This window comes from Carlito syrichta, unplaced genomic scaffold, assembly GCF_000164805.1.
Source record: "Carlito syrichta isolate Samal-C Ts95f unplaced genomic scaffold, Tarsius_syrichta-2.0.1 Scaffold312595, whole genome shotgun sequence".
In the NCBI taxonomy this organism is placed as follows: Eukaryota; Metazoa; Chordata; class Mammalia; order Primates; family Tarsiidae; genus Carlito; species Carlito syrichta.
This window is the reverse complement of record NW_007256691.1, coordinates 95323-114456: the sequence shown is the minus strand read 5'-3', so window position 1 is coordinate 114456 and position 19134 is coordinate 95323. Positions and strand designations below refer to the sequence as shown.

Genomic DNA, 19134 nt, shown 5'->3' with positions numbered 1-19134 from the left:
CCTTCAAAAATGAAATAGAAATGAGCAAAGATTGAGAGAATTTGTCACTAGCATATGTGCCCTAAGAAAATATTAAATGGAATCCCTCAGACTGAAATGAAAGGATACTAGACAGTAACTCAAATCCACATGAAAAAAATAAACAGGGGACTCAAGATGGCCACCTAGAAGCAGTCAACTGGTGCCTCTCTCATGAAGCAAACTAAGGAAGAGAGCCCCAGCAGCTGGAGCAGGTTGAGACAGAGGGCACACCCCACAACCTGCAGGAGACCTTTGGGACATGTAGAGAGCAGGGAGGCGAGACAATGGGCAGCCTGTTTTGGAGCCAGGAAGCCCCTTCCTACCCAGGTCATGTTGGAAACAGAGCAGCCTCTGGATGTGGAAAATGGTGAGTGTGGGAGATTAAGAACTTGGTGCTCGCTTCCACTATAGACCAGGAGCCTCCCCTCAACCCTGCAAACATGGGAACCAGCCTGGATATGGCACAGCTGCATGCTACCAGAGCCCATGTGGAGCTGGGAACCCATTTGAACTCTGAATGCCTATAGCCAAATCATCTCTGAGAACTTGTCCTCTGCAGGCTGTAATTGGTGACCAGTTCCCAGGCCCAGTAAGACCCCAGCCCGGCTACCTTTACTCACCTCAAGAGCAAGCTCCACAACTGCAGGCAGCTCTGGTTTGGGGCAAGCTGCAGCAAGAAAATGTTGCTAAAATAATTTTTGAGTTCTGAATGCAGACAGCCTCTAGCAAGGGAAGGGAAACCAGGAGGAGTCTATCATATTGGTAACTCCTCTCTCCCTGCATGAACACTTCTGTGCAACAAATGCAGTGCTGCCACAATGGCCAGGGGACCCCCCTTTTCCTGATTCCACTGAGTATGCACAACTGGGGAGCTGGAATACAGACCAGCTAGTACCAACCCATGGGAAAAACATTGCTGTGGAAAGAAACTTTGAGTTATGAGTGCAGACAGTCTTAGACAAGGGAAGAGGAGCCAGAGGTGGCAGTGGGTAGAGTACTGTCATCCTGGAAACCCCTGTCTCCATTTATGAACTCTTTAGTACAACAGAAATGGCTCAGCCATCCCTGTAGCATGGCCTCAGTGGCCAAGGAACCAATTATGCCTGCAGATAGGGACCTGGAGAACAGTCCAGTCTAACCTAGCCCTCCCTATCCAGCTTTTCCTTCCCAACCCCCTCGAAAATGGGGGGACTGAGAAACTTTGGGAGTTCCCATAGTCCCACCCATCACCTAGGTTCTCTGCATATTCCTGGGGAAACAGGCCAAGCAAAAAAGCCTGTTGCCACCATTACAGTTGGCTGTCTTCTGAAAGTGTCACATCCTGGCTGGAGGTCAACTGGAACAACCTATTACAACATCTGAGATAATAATATGTAGCTTTTGAGGAGATGAGAACAAAGCCCATACTACCATACATCTCACACATGAGTCTATAGACTAAGGCATCAGAGAGCGTCTTCAGAGAGTCCTCCAGAGATGTTGGTGACCAACTCCCCTTAGAATTTAGCCCTGTGCCTCCACAACACTGGATACCTTGCAGCATTCTCCAGCACCAGACAAATAGTGACAACCTCATAGGGCAGCTAGACCCAGAACAGCAACAGAAACGACAGTGATCAGGTCCTCATGGACTACCACCTTCAGGGAAAGGGCAAGTGCACCACAGTAGGGGAGCACCCTGTGGGTTAAAAATAAATCCCACAAAAGGCTACCCCAACATTAGCAGCCTTATCTAACTAACTAAATATAGAAAGAAAGAGAGTCTGCCCACACAGATGAGGAAGAACCAGTGGAAAAAACACAGCAATCCCCAAAGCCTAAATGAGTCAACAGTTGCAAAAGGACTTCCCAGATCCCAAGCAATGGAACCCATCTAGAACAACCTGTCCCTAATGACAGACATAGAATTCAGACTATGGATAGCCAAGACAGTCAAGGAGACCATAAGAAGATGGAATCAGATAATTCAGACAACAAAAAAGTACAGGAAATAAAAACTGAGCTAGCCAATATAAGAAAGATCCAACCCAAGCTCCTGGAAATGAAGAATTCTTTCCTGGAATTTTAAAACACAATGACAAGGTTTAATAGCAGAAGTGACCACGCAGAAGGAAAGAATCTCAGAGCTTGATCAAATTATTGGCATCATTGAGAGAGAAGAAAAAACTGAGAACACCCTGGAGCAAACCTTTCAAGAGGTCATCCGAGAAAAATGTCCCCATCTCACTAGAGGGCTGGCCATGCAGATGCAAGAGATTCAGCAAGTTATTACCTGAGAAGACCATCCCCAAGACACATAATAATTCATCTCCACAAGAAACAATTCTGAAAGCAGCCAGAGAGAAGGGAAAGACCATCTATTAAGGAAGACGCATCAGAACTGCAGCAGACTTTTCAGCAGAAACTCTACAAGCCAGAAGGGACTGGGATCCCATCTCTGACATTCTTTTTTTATGAGTTGGAGTCTCACTTTGTCACCCAGGCTGGAGGGCAGTGGCATGCTCCCAGCCACTGCAACCTTGTCCTGCTGGGCTCCTGCAATCCTTCCGCCTCAGCCTTCCAGGTAGCCAGAGCTGCAGGTGCATGCTACTATGCCCGGCTAATTTTTGATTTATTGTAGAGACAAGGTCTCACCAAGTTGCCCAGGTGGATCTTGAACCTGCGGGCTCAGGCAGTCCTCTCACCTCGGCCTCCCAAAATGCTGGGATTACAGGCTGAGCCACTGAGCCCAGCTTTAACATTCTTAAAGAAAACATTCTTAAAGAAAATCCCTAAGAGATTGCCACCTCCAGACCAGCTTAAGAGAATTCTTGGGAGATGTTTAAGAAAGTTCTAAGCACAGAAACAAAAGAATGGTTCTACCCATCACAAAAGCACAGGCAAGCACAGAGTTAACAGACCATACAGATCAACCACAAACCTAAAAAGCCAATCAGCCTCTTAATAGCAATATGACAGGAATAAACCCCCACATATCAGTAATTAACTTAAATGTGAATGGAATGAATATGCCACTCAAAAGGCACAGGGTGGCAAATTGGATAAAGGAATATCCATCCTTCTACTGCATCCAGCAAACACATCTCACTGCAAATGACACTTATAGGCTCAGGGTAAAGGGCTAGAGAAAGATCTTCTGGGCAAATGGAAAAGTAAAAAGAGTAGGAGTAGCTATTCTTATATCAGACGAAACAGACTTTAAGCCAATAAAAGTTTAAAAGGACACTGAAGGACACTACATAAAAGGTACAATTCACCAGCAAGATATTAATATATTCATCTTAAATATATATGCACCCAACATAGGAGCACCAAGATTTATAAAACAATTGCTAATTAAACTAAAAGAGAACACAGACAACCATACAATTATAATCAAAGAATTCAATGCCCCACTAATAGGCTTAGACCGATCATCAAGGCAAAAAACTAACAAGGAAATCTGGAATCTTAACATTTGACCAATTGTACCTAATAGACATTGACAGAACATTTTGCCCAACAACCGCAGAATATACATTCTTCTCATCAGCACATGAAATATACTTTAAGATCAACCATATACTCAGTCATAAAAATGAAGCATGAACAAATTTCAAAAGGTCAAAATCATATCAAGCATTTTCCCAGACCACAGTGGAATAAAAATAAATACTCTCAAAGGCAGGAGCTCCTTCAAACACCCACATACATGGAAATTAAACATGTTTCTGAATAACTTTTAAGTTAACACAGAAATCAAGGCAGAAATAAAAAGATTCCTAGAAACAAATGAAAACAAAGACACAATACACAAAAACCTCTGGGATATCATGAAAGTGATGCTAAGAGGGAAGTTTATAACATTGCATGCACATATCAAGAAAATGAAGGAATCTCAAGTAAACAGCCTAACATCACACCTAAGGGAGCTGGAAAATCAAGAGCAATCTAATCCTGTTATTTGTAGAAAAATTGAAACTATTAAAGTCACAGTTGAATGAGATACTGACCAAAAAAACATAGAAAGAATTAATAAGACAAAAAGCTGGTTCTTTGAAAGGATAAATAAGATTGATAGACCCCTGGTCAAATTGAGAGAGAAATTTGAATAAACACAATTAGAAAGAAAAAAAAGGCAATGTTACAACTAACCCTGGAGAAATTCAGAAGCTTATTAGAGATTACTATGAACATTTATATGTAAATAAACTAGAGACTCTGGAGGAAATGAAGAAATTCCTGGATTCACATGACCTCCCAAGATTGAAACATGGAGAAATTGAAACCATTAAACAGTCTGGTAACAATCCAAATAACACAATAATAAGAAACCTCACCAAAAATAAAGCCCTGGGCCAAATAGTTTATCAGCTGAATCCTATAAGATAAGATGTACAAAGAAGAGTTATCAATGCTACTGAAAGCATTTTAGGCAATTGAGGAGGAAGGAATTTTCCCTAACTCATTCTATGAAGCTGATATCATCCTGATACTCCAAAATGGCAAAGACCCAACAAGGAAAGAAAACTGCAGGCCACTTTTCTTGATGAACATAGATGCAAAAATTCTCAACAAGATTCTAGCAAATTGCATCCAACAGCACATTTCAAGGATTATCCATAATGACCAGGTGGGCTTGATTCCCCAGATGCAAGGCTGGTTCAACATAAGTAAATCAATAAACATAAGCCTTCACATAAACAGATGTAAAACCAAGAACCACATGATTATCTCATTAGATGCAGGAAAAGCATTCAATAAACAACAGCCTTTCTTTCTTTTTTTTTTTTTTTTTTTTTTTTTTTTGTTGATATTTAGAGCTTTTAGGGATCACCACACTGCTTTCCACAGAGGTTGCACTAGTTTACACTCCACAACAGCCTTTCTTGATAAAAACTCTTGAATACCTAGACATTGAAGGAACATTTCTCAAGATAATAAGAACCATCTATGACAAACCTGCAGCCAACATCATACTTAACGAACAGAAACTGGAAGCATTCTCCCCAAGAACTGGAACAAGATAAGAATGACCACTCTCACCCCTCCTATTCAACATAGTACTTGAAGTCTTAGCCAGAGCTATTAGGCAAGAGAAAGATTAGGGGCATCCAAATAGGAAAAAAAGATAGTTAAGTTATCTGTCTTTGCAGATGATATGATTCTATACCTAGAAAGCCCTAGAACATCTGTCAAAAACCTCCTCATACTGATAAAGTCTTTGGTAAAGTCTCAGGATACAAAATCAATGTGCAAAATAATGCATTTCTATACACCAGCAAAAAGCAGGGTGAGAACCAAATATAAAACACAATTCAATTCACAATAGCCACAGAAAATAAAATACCTCAGCATACCCCTAACCAAAGAGGTTAAAGACATTTACAATGAGAACTACAAAAGAAATCTAGGATGACACAAACAACTGGAAAAGCATTCTGTGTTCATGGATTGTAAGAATCAATATCATCAAGGTGTCCATTCTACCCAAAGCACTCTACAGATTCAGTGCAATTTCTATCAAATTGCCAATATCATTTTTCACAGGCCTAAAAAAAGACAATACAGAAATTCATATGGAAACAAACAAACCAATGCCCAAATAGTTAAGCAATCCTCAGCAAAAAAAAAAAAAAAACAAAGCTGGAGGCATCACACTTCCAGACTTCAAACTTTTCTATAAGATTATAATAACCAAGACAGCATTGTACACATAGACCAATGGAACAGGACAGACAAATAAAATCATGGACCTTCAACCAAGTCATCTTCGACAAAGCCAATGAAAACAAACATTGAGGAATGGAGAAACTCTATTTAGCAAACTGGGGAAAACTGGCTAACCACATGCAGAAGAATGTAACTGGACCCCTACCTATCATCAGAAAAAAATTACAATGCCTCTAGGATTTAAATGTGAAACTGCAAACTGTAAGAATATTAGAAGAAAATTTAGGGAACACCCTCCTGGACATTGGACTAGGCAAGGATTTCATGACCACATCCTCAAAAGCAAATGCAGCAAAATCTAAAATTGACTGTTGGGAACTTATCAAGCCAAAAAGTTTTTATACAGTAAAAGAAACCACCAAGAGAGTAAAGAGACAACCCACAGAATGGGAAAAATATTAGCAAACTATGCATCTGACAAAGGCCTAACATCTAGGATCTACAAGAAACTCAAATAAATTGACATGAAAACAAAAACCATTACAAAAAAAGCAAAGGAGATGAACAGACATTTATAAAAGGAAGATATTCATTCATTCACCAAATATAAGAAAAAATGCTCAGCCTCACTAATCATAGAAGTGCAAATTAAAACCACAATGAGCTATCACCTCACACTGGTCTGGATAGGTATCATTAAAATGTCAAAAAAACAATAGATGTTGGCAAGGCTACAGAGAAAAGGGAATGCTTCTATACTTTTGGTGAGAATGCTAGCTAGTTCAACCCTTGTGGAAAGTATTGTGACATTTTCTTAAAGAACTAAAAATTGAACTACCATCTGATCTAGAAATCCCACTTCTGGAAATATACCCATAGGAATATAAACCACTCTACCAGAAAGATACCTGTATACATATGTTTACTGCAGCAACATGGAACCAACCCAGATGCCCATTAAAAGTGGACTGGATAAGGAAAATGTGGTACATATATATGATGGCATACTACACAGCCATAAAGAAGAACAAAGAAGAACAAAATCATATCCTTTGCAGAAATGTGTATATAGCTCATGACCACCATTCTAATTGAACTATCACCAAATCAAAAAACCAAATACTGCATGTTCTTACAAAGAAGCAGGCCCTCATCACAGACACATGAGTGGGAATAACACTGCTAAAGGAGGGATGAAGGGAGGAGGGATAAGGGGCAAACAACCATACACTGGGTACCAGGTCTGCTGTGGGGGGGCCAACCCCTGCAAAGAGATTTAGGGGGTCCCTGGTAGAGCATGGGACTCTTAATCCCAGGGTCGTGGGTTCGTGCCCCATGTTGGGCGCCAGTTGCGGGGGACCAGCCCCTGCAAAGAGATTTAGCGGGTCCCTTGGGAGGTGTGGTGGCATAGGCGATTATTCTGGAGAGATAAGAGAAAGAAAGAAAAAGGGGGGAGAAAGAAAGAGACTGGACTCTGTCTAGTGCAGAAGCCGATTATGTAGGATAGATATTAAAAGAAAGAAAGAAAGAGACTGGACTCTGTCTAGTGCAGAAGCCAATTCTGTAGGATAGCTATTAAAAGAAAGAAAGAAAGAAAGAGACCGGACTCTGTCTAGTGCAGAAGCCATTTAATGGGACAAACTGTAAGCCTTTTATCCCAAATTTTCACAGGTTAAATCACAAGACTTTCACGTGAACACAAAGCCAGATGAGGGGGCATCCCCCACCCACCAGGTGTTTCCTCAGGCATGAGGAAGGACAATTGCAAGACATTACATGAACACAAAGCCAGGTGGATGAGGGGCATCCCTCACCCACCGGGCATTCCCTCAAGCATGAGGAAGGACAATCCCAATCAAATCACAAGACATTTACATGAACACAAAGCCAGGTGGGTGAGGGGCATCCCCCATCCACCAGGTGTATCCTCAAGCATGAGGAAGGGCAATCCCAAAATTATCTTACTGTTCCTCATGCTTGGTTAATATCAAAAGCAATACAACAGTTTCTAACATCATAATATTCCAATGATCAATAACTTTTAAAACTTATGCATACACAACACCTAATGACTAACAAATCTTAATTCCTTTCTATTTTATGCTAATTCTACCTACACTATAGAAACTCTTAATTATAGCCCAACCCAGTTCCTAAGAATGTGGCCCGGTCAAAAGATCACGCTGGGCCATTTCTAGGAACAATTGATTACATCCTCTTAACAAAATGGCTGTTCTAAAATCCTATATATCTATCTTTATTTCTATAAAGGTTTCTAATTCCTAATCCTAATATATAAAGCTGATCATCAGCAATAAAGCTTCTAAAAATAAAACCCAAATATAAACTGTAAATTGTACTAAAGCCAAAATCACAATAGTAGAAAATGGGAACAATGAAATTTCTAAAGTTAGCTGTATTCTTATTAAGCCTCAAAATATCATGATTGATCATGCTTGAACTAACATAATTCCCTGACGTTAGCATGACCTATTCTACAACACTTTCTATGAATAAAATAAATTCAATTTCTATAATAAGTAGAAAAACCCTACACTAACTGTAGCTAAAACTGGTTTAAAAGAATGCAGCCCAGTCCAAAGTACATGCTGGGCCCTTAGGAACGTGGCCCAGCCCAAAGTTCGTGCTGGGCCATTTCTGGTAACTCTAGATAATCATCTATACCATCTAAAGCTGAAAATAGCTCTCCATATGTATATACTAATTCTACAAATATACTTTTAAATCTTATAAATAAGCTTGTACCGTATTAAAGGTTCCCAAATGTGACTTGAGTTTAAATTATATCTAATACCTAAACCGAAACCACAGTTCATGGAAAACAGGAACAATGAGTTTCTAGAGTGAGCCATGTCTGTCACAGTCACAGAGCCTTCAACTTAGGTAGGCAGAGATCCTTTTGGCTAAAATGAAAAAGGGTGGAGGGAATGGGGTCAACAGCTCCCAAACGCATCCTAGTGGTCTCGGGGTCCACAGCCCACCTTGATCCCTAACGTTCAGGTGGGCCTCCATGGCCCGCTCCCAACAGTCTACTGCTGGGAAAGAAAGTTTGCTAGAAGTCCAAACCTCACCTGCATGCAATTTACTTATGTAGTAAAGCCTTACATATACCCCACAACTCTGAAATAAATAAATAAACAAACAGCATTAGTAAAGGTAACTTTATGGGACAGTATAAATGTTATTTCTGTTTGAAATTTTTTTTTCTATCTGGTTTAACATCTACCTAAAGCAATAATTATAAATCTGTGTTGATGGCTATGTAATGTATAAAGACATAATTTTTATGACAATAATAGCAAATAGAAGAAGGGAGAAAATGGAGCTATAGGAGCATAGTTTTTATATACAGTTGAAATTAAGTTGGTTGATCCCAACCAGATTATTGTAAGTTAAGATGGCAGCATTTAGGGCACTCTCTAAACAAATACATTTTAATATATAGTGAAAGAAACAATGAGGGAATTAAAATGATATATTGGAAAACATCTATTTAGCACAAAAGAAGACAGCAATGGAGTCATAGAGAAACAACAACAAAAAGACATAAGAAGATATATAGAAAACAAATAGCAAAATGGCATGTGTAAATATTCCCTTAAATATAAATTGATTAATTACATTAAATAAATATTAATTACATTAAATATAAATTGATTAGCCAATTCTGTTAAAAGGAAAATTGGCAGAATAGATAAAAATACATAATCCAACTATATGCCTTCTAAAAGAAACATGCTTCAAATTCAGAGACCCAAATAGGTTGGAAGAAAAAGAATGGAAAATAATATATCATACAAACAGCAACCAAAAGGGAACTGGAGTAGCTATATTAATTTTATAATGATAAAAAGGGCTGATTCATTAAGAAGATACAATAATTATAACCATATATACACCTAACAACTGAGCCCCAAATACACAAAAACTGACAGAATTTTAGGGTGAAATAGAAAATCAATAATAATAGAGATTTCAGTTACCCACTTTTAATGATGGTAGAAGGTAGAACAATGAGACGGTACCAACAAGAAAACAGAAGTCTTGAACAATACTATAAACTGAATAGAGCTAACAGATATATATGTAGAACATGCCACCCAGCAACAGCAGAAAACACATTCTTTTCAAGTGTCCATGGAACATTTGCCAAGATAGATCATATGTTAGGCCATAAAACAGTCTGAATAAAATGATAAAATAATACAAAGCAATGTCTTCTGAACTCAATGGATTGAAACTATAGATAAATAACAGAAGAAAATTTGGGAACTTCAAAAATATGTAGAAATTAAGCTACTTGTAAATACCCAATGGTCAAAAGAAGTCATAAGAAAATTAGTAAATATTTTGATAAATAAAATGAAGACAAATATACAAAATCTTATTAGATTCAACTAAAGTAGTGCTTAAAGTGAAATTTATAGTTCTAAATGCCTACATTAAAAAAGAAAGAAGAGGCCTGGTATTGTGGCTCATGCCTATAATCCCAGCACTTTGGCAGGCCAAAGCAGGAGGATTGCTTGAGTCCAGGAGTTTGAAACCAGTCTGGATAACATAGTGAAATCTCATCTCTACAAAATATCAAAAAATTCGTTGTGATGGTGCGTGCTGGTTGTCCCAGCTATCCAGGAGGCAGAGGCAGGAGGATCCTTTGAGCCCAGAAGTTGGAGGCTGCAGTGAGCTGTGATTGTGCCACTGCACTCTAGCCTGGGTGACAGAGTGAGACCCTGACTCAAAAAAAATGGGGGGGGAGAGGAGAGGGAAGAGAAGGGAGGAAGAGCTTTTAAATCATTATCATAACTTTTTACCGTAAAAAACTAGGATAAAGAACAAACTAAACTTAAAGCAAGAATAAGTGAATAATAAAGATTAAAGCAAAAATAAATGGATTAAGGAACAGACAATAGAAAAAACAAAACAACTAAAAGTTGGTATTCTGAAAAAAATTGGCAAATTGTCTGGAAAATATATATATATATTCAAACTAGGACAATACTACTGACCTTTCCAAAATAAAATGGATTATAAAGAATAATATGAACAATTACATGGTAACAAATTATATAATTTGGATGAAATGTTGAAATTCCTAGAAAGACACAAACTACCAAAATTGACTGAAAAGTAAATAAAAATTCAAGTAAACCTATTTAAAATAAAAAGATTAATTAGTAATTTAAAAAATCTCCCAAAGAAAAGCTCAGGGCCATATCAGGTAGATTCACTGATGAATTCTACCAACATGTTAAATAATAGTTAATCCTTCACAAGTTCTTCTAAAACATAAGAGGGAGAGCTTCCTGACTAATTCTATGAGACCAGTCCTACCCTGATACCAAAACCAGAAAAAGACATCACAAAAACAAAACTACAGGCCAATATCCCTTATGAACATATATGCAAAAGCCCTAAAAAAAAATACTATCAAACTGAATCCAACAACTTATAGAAAGGATTATAACATGGCAAAGTGGGATTTATCTCAGGAAATGAAACCTTGTTTTCAACATAGGAAAATTAATCAATATGAGTACTATATTTATTGAATAAAAGGCACATAATTATCTCAGTAGACACAGGAACATGATTTGACCCACTTTCATAATTTTTAAAAAAAACACTCAATAAGCTAAAAATGGAAGGTAAATTTCTCAACCTGATAAGGGGCATCTGTGAAAACTAGCTAATATTATACCTAATAGTGAAAAACAAAATATTTTTTCTAAGTTCAGAAACAAGACAAAGATGTCTACTTTTATCACTTTTATTCAGCATCGCACTGGGGGTTCTAGCAAGGGCAATTAGGCAAGAAAAATAAATCTGTACATTTTCTTGTATGTAATTTGTACCTCCAAAACACATATGCATGCAAATAACTTGACAGAGATCAGATAAATAGAATATTTTTGTCATTTTTTGTAAATTACTTTATGCACAGATTCATCTAAGGACCAGTAGAGACAGAAAAATGATAATACTGTTTGAGTAGTGTAATTGACTCATAAAAAAAAAGATGTGTTATACAAAAGGGCAGTCTATTTTACTTAATAAGCAATAAGAATTAAGAGTAAAGACTTTACAACCAAACTGGGTTCAAATCCTGGTTCTACCACATACTAACTTTGTAATCTTAAGCAATTTAATTTAACTCCTTTTGTGCCACTGCTTTCTTGTATGTAAAAATTTGAACTTAAGGTTGTAAGAATTAAGTAAGTTACTACATGCCAAGTGCTTAGAGTGTAGTAGCCACTTATGTATTATTTGCTATTCTTATTTATTTTTCATTTTTATTTTTTACTTTCATTTCCTCTGTCTCCTTATTATTATTTGCCTGGCAGATAAATAAAACAATGCATTTACTTCTTAACACGAATGTCTTCACTCTTCCTTCTACCTGTAGTTCTCAAAAAGCAATTTCTCCATCATACCTTGCTAGCGCCTGCTTATCTTGCAAGACTGTTCTGGCTACAACTCTATCCACTTTCATAGATATACAGATCTTATGGTGTTCTTCATTGTTTCTTTTGTTACATAGTAGGCTTTGTGAGGTCAGATATGGTATCTTATTTTTCTTTGTGCTTAAATCCTTTTCTATTACAGGACAGTAAGTAATTCATCCTTAATTGAATGTATTAACAGCATAAAACTTTCCTGTTACATGTTTCTGTTTGATAGCTATGCATTAAAATAATGTCCACTCACCTATTTTTATCACCTTTAACTTTCAGATTTTCCTTCTTGGAATTTTCCTGCTTCCAATTCGTGTCTTATTGGTTGCATTAATTTTATTACTGGCATGGCCATTTGCTGTAATTTCAACAGCATTCTGTCCTGAAAAGCTGACCCACCCAATAACTGGTTGGAGGAGGTAAGAAAAAAAGGTTCAAAAGTTAGAACATAATATTAAATTAAGATAAATTAAGATATATTAAATCAATATAAAAAAGACTTATTATAGTTTAGTGATCAATAGTTGTATCTAACTAATACCTGCTCAATTTTAATAATTTATTTTTATTTATCAGATAAAACTGGTCTTAATTTAGAAATATGTGGAAATTACTACCCAAGCACCTTATGATAAACTTCTGTTGAAACTGTAATTTCTTAATGTCAAAACATTTTATTTTCTGAATTACTGCCAAAAAGTGATACATCCCTTAAAGTTACACAATTAGTATATCTAAAGACATTGAAGTTACAAAATAATGCTTTCTTTTGCTCTTTTTTTGGTTTTCACATTTACTTTTGTCCCTCATACATATGCTTTCTGCAGTGATATAATTAAGTAGATCAGTTGTATTATTATTAATTACTTTAGTGATTATTAATGACAATTAATTGTTAATTGGTATAGCTTAGTTTTTTTAGACATTAGAATTGAGGCAGAATGAAACAGCTTCTCAGGTATTATCTGATTAGGATAGTATTAGAAAACAGACTGATCATGAACTAACAAAGTTTCTGGTAAAAGTTCATTCTTATTGGGCATAATCAAATTGTTGCCATCTGTGTGTCTTAAAAGTGGGGCCTCAGCCGGGCTTGGTGGCTCAGCCTGTAATCCTGTGCCTTTGGGAGGCTGAGGTGAGTGGATTGCCTGAGCCCGTGAGTTCGAGACCCACCTGGGCAGCGAGACCTCATCTCTACAATAAATCAAAAAATCAGCCGGGCATGGTAGCGCATGCCTGTAATTCTGGCTACTTGGAAAGCTGAGGCGGAAGGATCACCGGAGCCCAGCAGGTCGAGGCTGCGGTGACCAGGAGCAGCCACTGCACTCCAGTCTGGGTGACAGAGTGAGACTCCAACTCAAAAACAAAACAAAACAAAAAAACAACAAAAAAAGTGGGGCCTCTTAATGTGGACTCCATGGATAACATGTGAATTCCAAATCTGTAGATGGGTTTTAGGGCATTGAAATTGTTTTAGGACATTGTTTACTCTTTGAAATTGTGCATTTTTTTATGCAAGAATTTTTTTTTGTCCAAATCTCGTGTGAATACATCCTCCAAAATTTTTGAGAAATACTGTTCTAGAAACTTTTAAAGAAATATGCAGTTTGCTGTTCAATTCATGTCCTAGTGAACAAATGTCAGTATCAAACACAAGGCTGGTTTGAAGTGGAAATGAATCCAGTGCTGGCAATACCCCAGAGGAATCTCAGTTCTTGCAAATTATACTCCTTTGTTTTATAACTCAAGGTTGTTGGTATAAAACAACACTTCAAGGGATGTTTTTCATGACTCATGAATTCTTTTCAGATTATCTCTTTGGTTTCTATTGTTAGTGGTTTATGAATAGCTTGGATGATGGAAGGAATAGTCTAAGAATCCAAAAAAATAGATATAATGTTAGAAAAGAAAATTTTACTTTTGTCAATTAAACCAGTGTCTCTTTCTCCTCTCAAACAGATAGTTATCAAAGTTAATATGTGAGACCAGACTTTAAGCTTTTTTTAGACACTTAAATGACGTTTTTAATGGCTTTTAATATGGGATAAGCGTAGTTATCAGAAGCTAAAATCACTATAGATAAAAAACTAAGAGGTATGGAAATTCGATAAAGGAGTATACTTTGCATCCTTACATGAATAAAGTTCTCATCTCTAAAGTAAAGGGGAAGAAAGGGAAATACAGTCCCTGTGCTCTTTGGAAAAGTACTTTGGTTTTCTGTATCTCACTTCTTGCTGTTAAATAAAAGTCTCAGAAACTTCCTAGGAGCTAGTTGCTAGTGGTTCCTCACTGCGTTATTACAAGAATGTTGAGAGAATTAAATAGGAAGCCCATTTTTTAGATCTCTCATTAAATACCTCATGGGTGATACACATATGAGGTATCTAATGATACCCCCCCAAAAAACAGAATATGTTTTAAAAATTGAGTATTTATTCCTACATGTTTAAGCTTCAGTCACCGTCAAAGTGCTCTCCGTTTGATGCAATACATCTATCAAGACACTTTTTCCACTGCTCAAAACACTTTTTGAACTTGTCAGTTTTGATGCCTTTTAGTGCTTCTGCCATTTTTTGCTTCACCTCTTCCACATCAGCAAAACATATCCCTTTGAGAACTTTTTTCCTCCATGAAAATTAAAAAAAAAGTCACTTTGAGTGGTGAATAGGGAGGTGGGGGGTGGGGATCATGCCAATTTTGGTCAAAAACTACTGAATACTCAGCATGATGTGGGCAGGTGTGCTCATAAATTACCCATCATGAAATGGGCAAACACATTGGAAGAATCTCCAAAAAAAATTTGCTCAAGTCAACAGTTCAGCCTCCTCCAACAGTGCTAGCTGGTACACTGATACAGATGGGTCCCTATAATACTTACCTAGTGGGGAAAGCCTGCACTCCAAAAAATGATTCCCTTTTTTTTTTTTTTTTTGGTGCCCCTCATATTTTATTATTCATAAAAAGTTATATGCTTGTCCACATACTGAGATATTCCTCCTGTGTTTACACTTCTAGGAGTATATTTTTATTTCCCTACTTGATTGAGTTTATCAAGGTCAGAGACTAGATCTTTCTTGTCTTGTATGTCCAGCACAGTTCCTGGCACAGTTTGAAGAATTAATTAATCTTTAATGGCAGAATCTTTTTAAAAAGCAAAAATAAAAGTGAAACAGTAGAATTCTGGAATTTCTTTTTTTTTTTTTTTTTTGAGTTGAGTTGCACTCTGTTGCCCAGACTGGAGTGCAGTGGCCGCTCCCGGCCACTGCAGCCTCAACCTGCTGGGCTCAGCCAATCCTTCTGCCTCAGTCTTCTAAGTAACTGGAACCATATGCATGCACCACCACACCCAGCAAATTTTTTGATTTATTGTAGAGATGAGGTCTCGCCAAGTTGCCCAGGCGGGTCTCAAACCCGCAGGCTCAGGCAATCCTCTCACTTCGGCCTCCCAAAGTTCTGGGATTACAGGCTGAGCCACCGAGCCTGGCCGATTTCTGGAACTTCTTAAGTGCAACTCTGTTCCAGGGAAGTGAATAGTGAATTTACTTCTGAAGATTCTTCATGATATCTAAGAGTTATAACAATGTAGATAGCAAGACTCACTTGAAAAAATTATTCCTAAAATAATTTGGATAATTTGTGTATGAGAGTTCTACAAGTGTTTTAGGAGATAGCAGTATCTTCATTACACAAATGTAGATCCCCAACTTGGCTACTTTGAAGAGTAGTACTGATCTGGATATCTCAGTGGAGGATGTATGTTGAAAATTCATTTTTATCACTTTATAGTCTCAGAATTATAGAGCCATTTATGTCCTTTACCTCTCTGTGCCTTAGTTTCCTCATTTGTAAAATGGGAATGGTCATAAATAATACCTGTTTTATAAGATTAGGCTGAAGATTAAAGAAATTAATATATGTATGCATTTAGAATAGTGCCTGGCAGGAAAAGCTCCGTGTAAAGTGTTAGTTATTATTCTCCATGGCTCATATTGACATGAAATGCCCTTACATGTTTTGGTTTTCTTATAGTATTTTAGAGTAAAGCCCTATCTGCTAGCTTCAATTAATAAAGCTAATTATCTTTTCGATGTTTATTTTCAAAGGAAAATTACTCAAACGGCTTTGAAGTTTCTGGGTCATGCTATGTTCTTTTCAATGGGGTTTATAGTTGCTGTGAAAGGAAAGATTGCAGGTCCTTTGGAAGCACCAGTTTTTGTCGTTGCCCCCCATTCAACATTCTTTGATGGAATTGCCTGTATTGTAGCTGGGCTACCTTCTATGGTATCTCGAAATGATAATGCACAAGTTCCTCTGATTGGCAGTAAGTACTTGTAAAGTAACAGATAAAATATTTTCATGCTCATGCTTTAAATTAAAAGAATCATTATAGTTTATTTGTAAACTTTTTTACAACTTTAAAATAATAAACATCTCAAACATATTTTCTTTATTGTAATGAGGTATTAAATGGAAATAATTATAGAAAAGGATTCGCTATTTCACTATCTGTAGCTCATAATTCTTCTTAAAACTTATCTTTAGTACTATACCGTCATATATTTTGTTCTTATATATATATAGCTAGAAAGACTCATTTTCAAATACTACACATGCTTGTGAGAGATTTAATCAAATAATCTGAGAAAACACAGGTTACATGCTATTTCATGAATTTCTCTTTAGGATATTAAGCTGATAAATGCAGCAAGTTTTTTCTCCTAACTCTGTTTTCTTCATTATTGCTCCTAAAATCTCCATGAGGGAGCTATGTGTAACTCTTTGAAAATTATGATGTGGAACAATAAGTGCTTCCTGCCATAAAAAATAATGAAGCAAGTGAAGTGTTTTTCCTACCAGATGCTTTGGTCTCTCCCTCAGGAATTAGTCTCCAAGTAACTACTCCCTGTTATGCCAAGATTATTGCAAGCAGCAAGTAGTGAGAGATCGGGTGTGAAAGTTATCTGATGTTGCCTTGGTGCTCTGGAGAAATAAAAAAAATAATAGTAGTTATTGCAGTTTTGTCATTCAGCTAAAATGCTTTTTTAAAATGTAACTATTATGCTTTATGTAATTTTACTTTTTTCTGAGAACTTGGTTAGCAGTATATTTTTGGTAAATTAAGGTTTATTTTGCATGTGCTAGGAAGCTATCTCTTTAAAAAAACTGTGTGCTGAAAAATTAATAATATGAGTAATAATTGCCCCCTACTTATATGTACTATGAATTTACATAATCAGTATTCAAAAATAAAACATGATAATATTGTAATATATTCCAAAGATTTAATGTCACTTGAAGAAGAAGACCTTTAGGGAGAAAATTGCTTTTACTTCTTTTCATATTCTTGCCGCTTACTTCTATTAAGTCAATTAAATATTTTTAGCTATAAATATCTACTTCTTTTGAAATTAGAGGATAAGTTCTAATAAACTTTGAATTGGAGTGTCTTTTAATAGCTCTATTTGATTTGATATTTTAATTTTCATAAAAGTTGTTCTATGACATAGCCAGTATTATTACTGTGGTGGCTTTAGCCAAAAAATAGCTTGCAGCCAGGAAGGAAACTGAGACGAGCAGATTACATAAACCCTGGGGTTCGAGATCAGCCTTGGCAATTTAGTAATACCTCGTCTCTACAATAAATCGGAAAAAAAAAAAAAATTAGCTGTGCATGGTGGCATGTGCCTGTAGTCTCACCTAATTGGAAGACTGAGGCAGAAGGATTACCTGAGTTCAGCAGATCAAAGCTGTGTGATCATGCTATTATACTCCAGCCTGGGTGAAAGAATGAGACTTTTACTCAAAAAAGAGAGAAAAAAAAAATGACCTGGATTGTGACTTTTCATTTGTTTTAAAGGACTGTTACGGGCTGTGCAGCCAGTGTTGGTATCCCGTGTAGATCCAGATTCCCGAAAAAGCATAATAAATGAAATAATAAAGCGAGCAACATCAGGAGGGGAGTGGCCTCAGGTAAAACACAGTAGATGTCATCTGAATATATTCGCAATTTATTTATTGTACATCTGTCGACTTACTCATTTGCATCCACAGATAGCAATATTTGACTACATCTATATTAGATATTTTAGCATATTAGATGCAAAATAAATGAAGTAGTATTAAGAAGTCCTTTTGCCCAGAGATACTCCATGGAATTAAGTGGAAGGATCACTGGAGCCCAGCAGGTCGACACTGGGGTGGCTGTGAACATGCCATTGCACTCCAGCCTAGCCTGGGCGATGAAGTAAAACTCCAACTCAAAAAAAAGAAAAAAAAGATAAATTTTAAAAAAGATAAAGGTATAAGATTTTTCCTCCAAACTCTTTGAACTAGTTTTTTCTTTGAGTCATAAAAAGTGATTCTCAAACTCTGAATTTAATTATCTTTTTAAAAGTGGGATAGGAGATATTGATGCTCAATTATACTCAGTAGTATGTTAAATTTACTGAAAAAGTGACTAAGACTTTAATCTTATCTGCTGTATATTTTAGATAGTGCTTTTTAGATCAAATGGCATATCAGAATCACGTGTAGAACTTTTTTTAAAACTTTATCATCTCACCACCCTCTTTCTTGGAATGCCTTTTGAGGGTAAAGAAGAGGCAATATTTTTTACATAATAAGTCAGAGGTATCTAAAAAGTATCCCTTTATCTTTGCACAGTTGAAAACAAGTAATCTTTAGCAAACTGATATCTAATATCTGCAGTAATCTGATCACGCATGATAAAATGTGGATGTTCAAGTACCAAGTATGTATGACCAACCAGGTGGTTTTAGAAACCAAAGTATATGAAGAATGATTAAAAAGAGGAGTGAGAATAGCTGGCATTTGAAATAGGATTCGTTTTTTTTTTTTTCTGTGGATCTAAAAAATATATCTAGGACTAGTAGGTAGACGATAAATATATTTCAGGTCATTTTGCTCATCTTGAGGAAGAGCTTTCTGTCTAGAGGTAGAATGGTTTGATTTGGAGTCCTTTTCTAGA

The 19134-nt window shown here is 36.7% G+C and overlaps 1 protein-coding gene across 1 annotated transcript in view; it reads left to right on the top strand.

Moving 5' to 3' along the window:
* LPCAT2 (lysophosphatidylcholine acyltransferase 2) overlaps positions 1-19134 on the top strand; it is an 89471-nt gene that overhangs the window by 8923 nt on the left and 61414 nt on the right. Inside the window, exons 2-4 of the mRNA XM_008069956.1 lie at positions 12426-12565; positions 16250-16467; positions 18004-18116. Of these exons, the coding sequence (XP_008068147.1) occupies positions 12426-12565; positions 16250-16467; positions 18004-18116 (471 nt within the window). The remainder of the gene's footprint in view (positions 1-12425; positions 12566-16249; positions 16468-18003; positions 18117-19134) is intronic.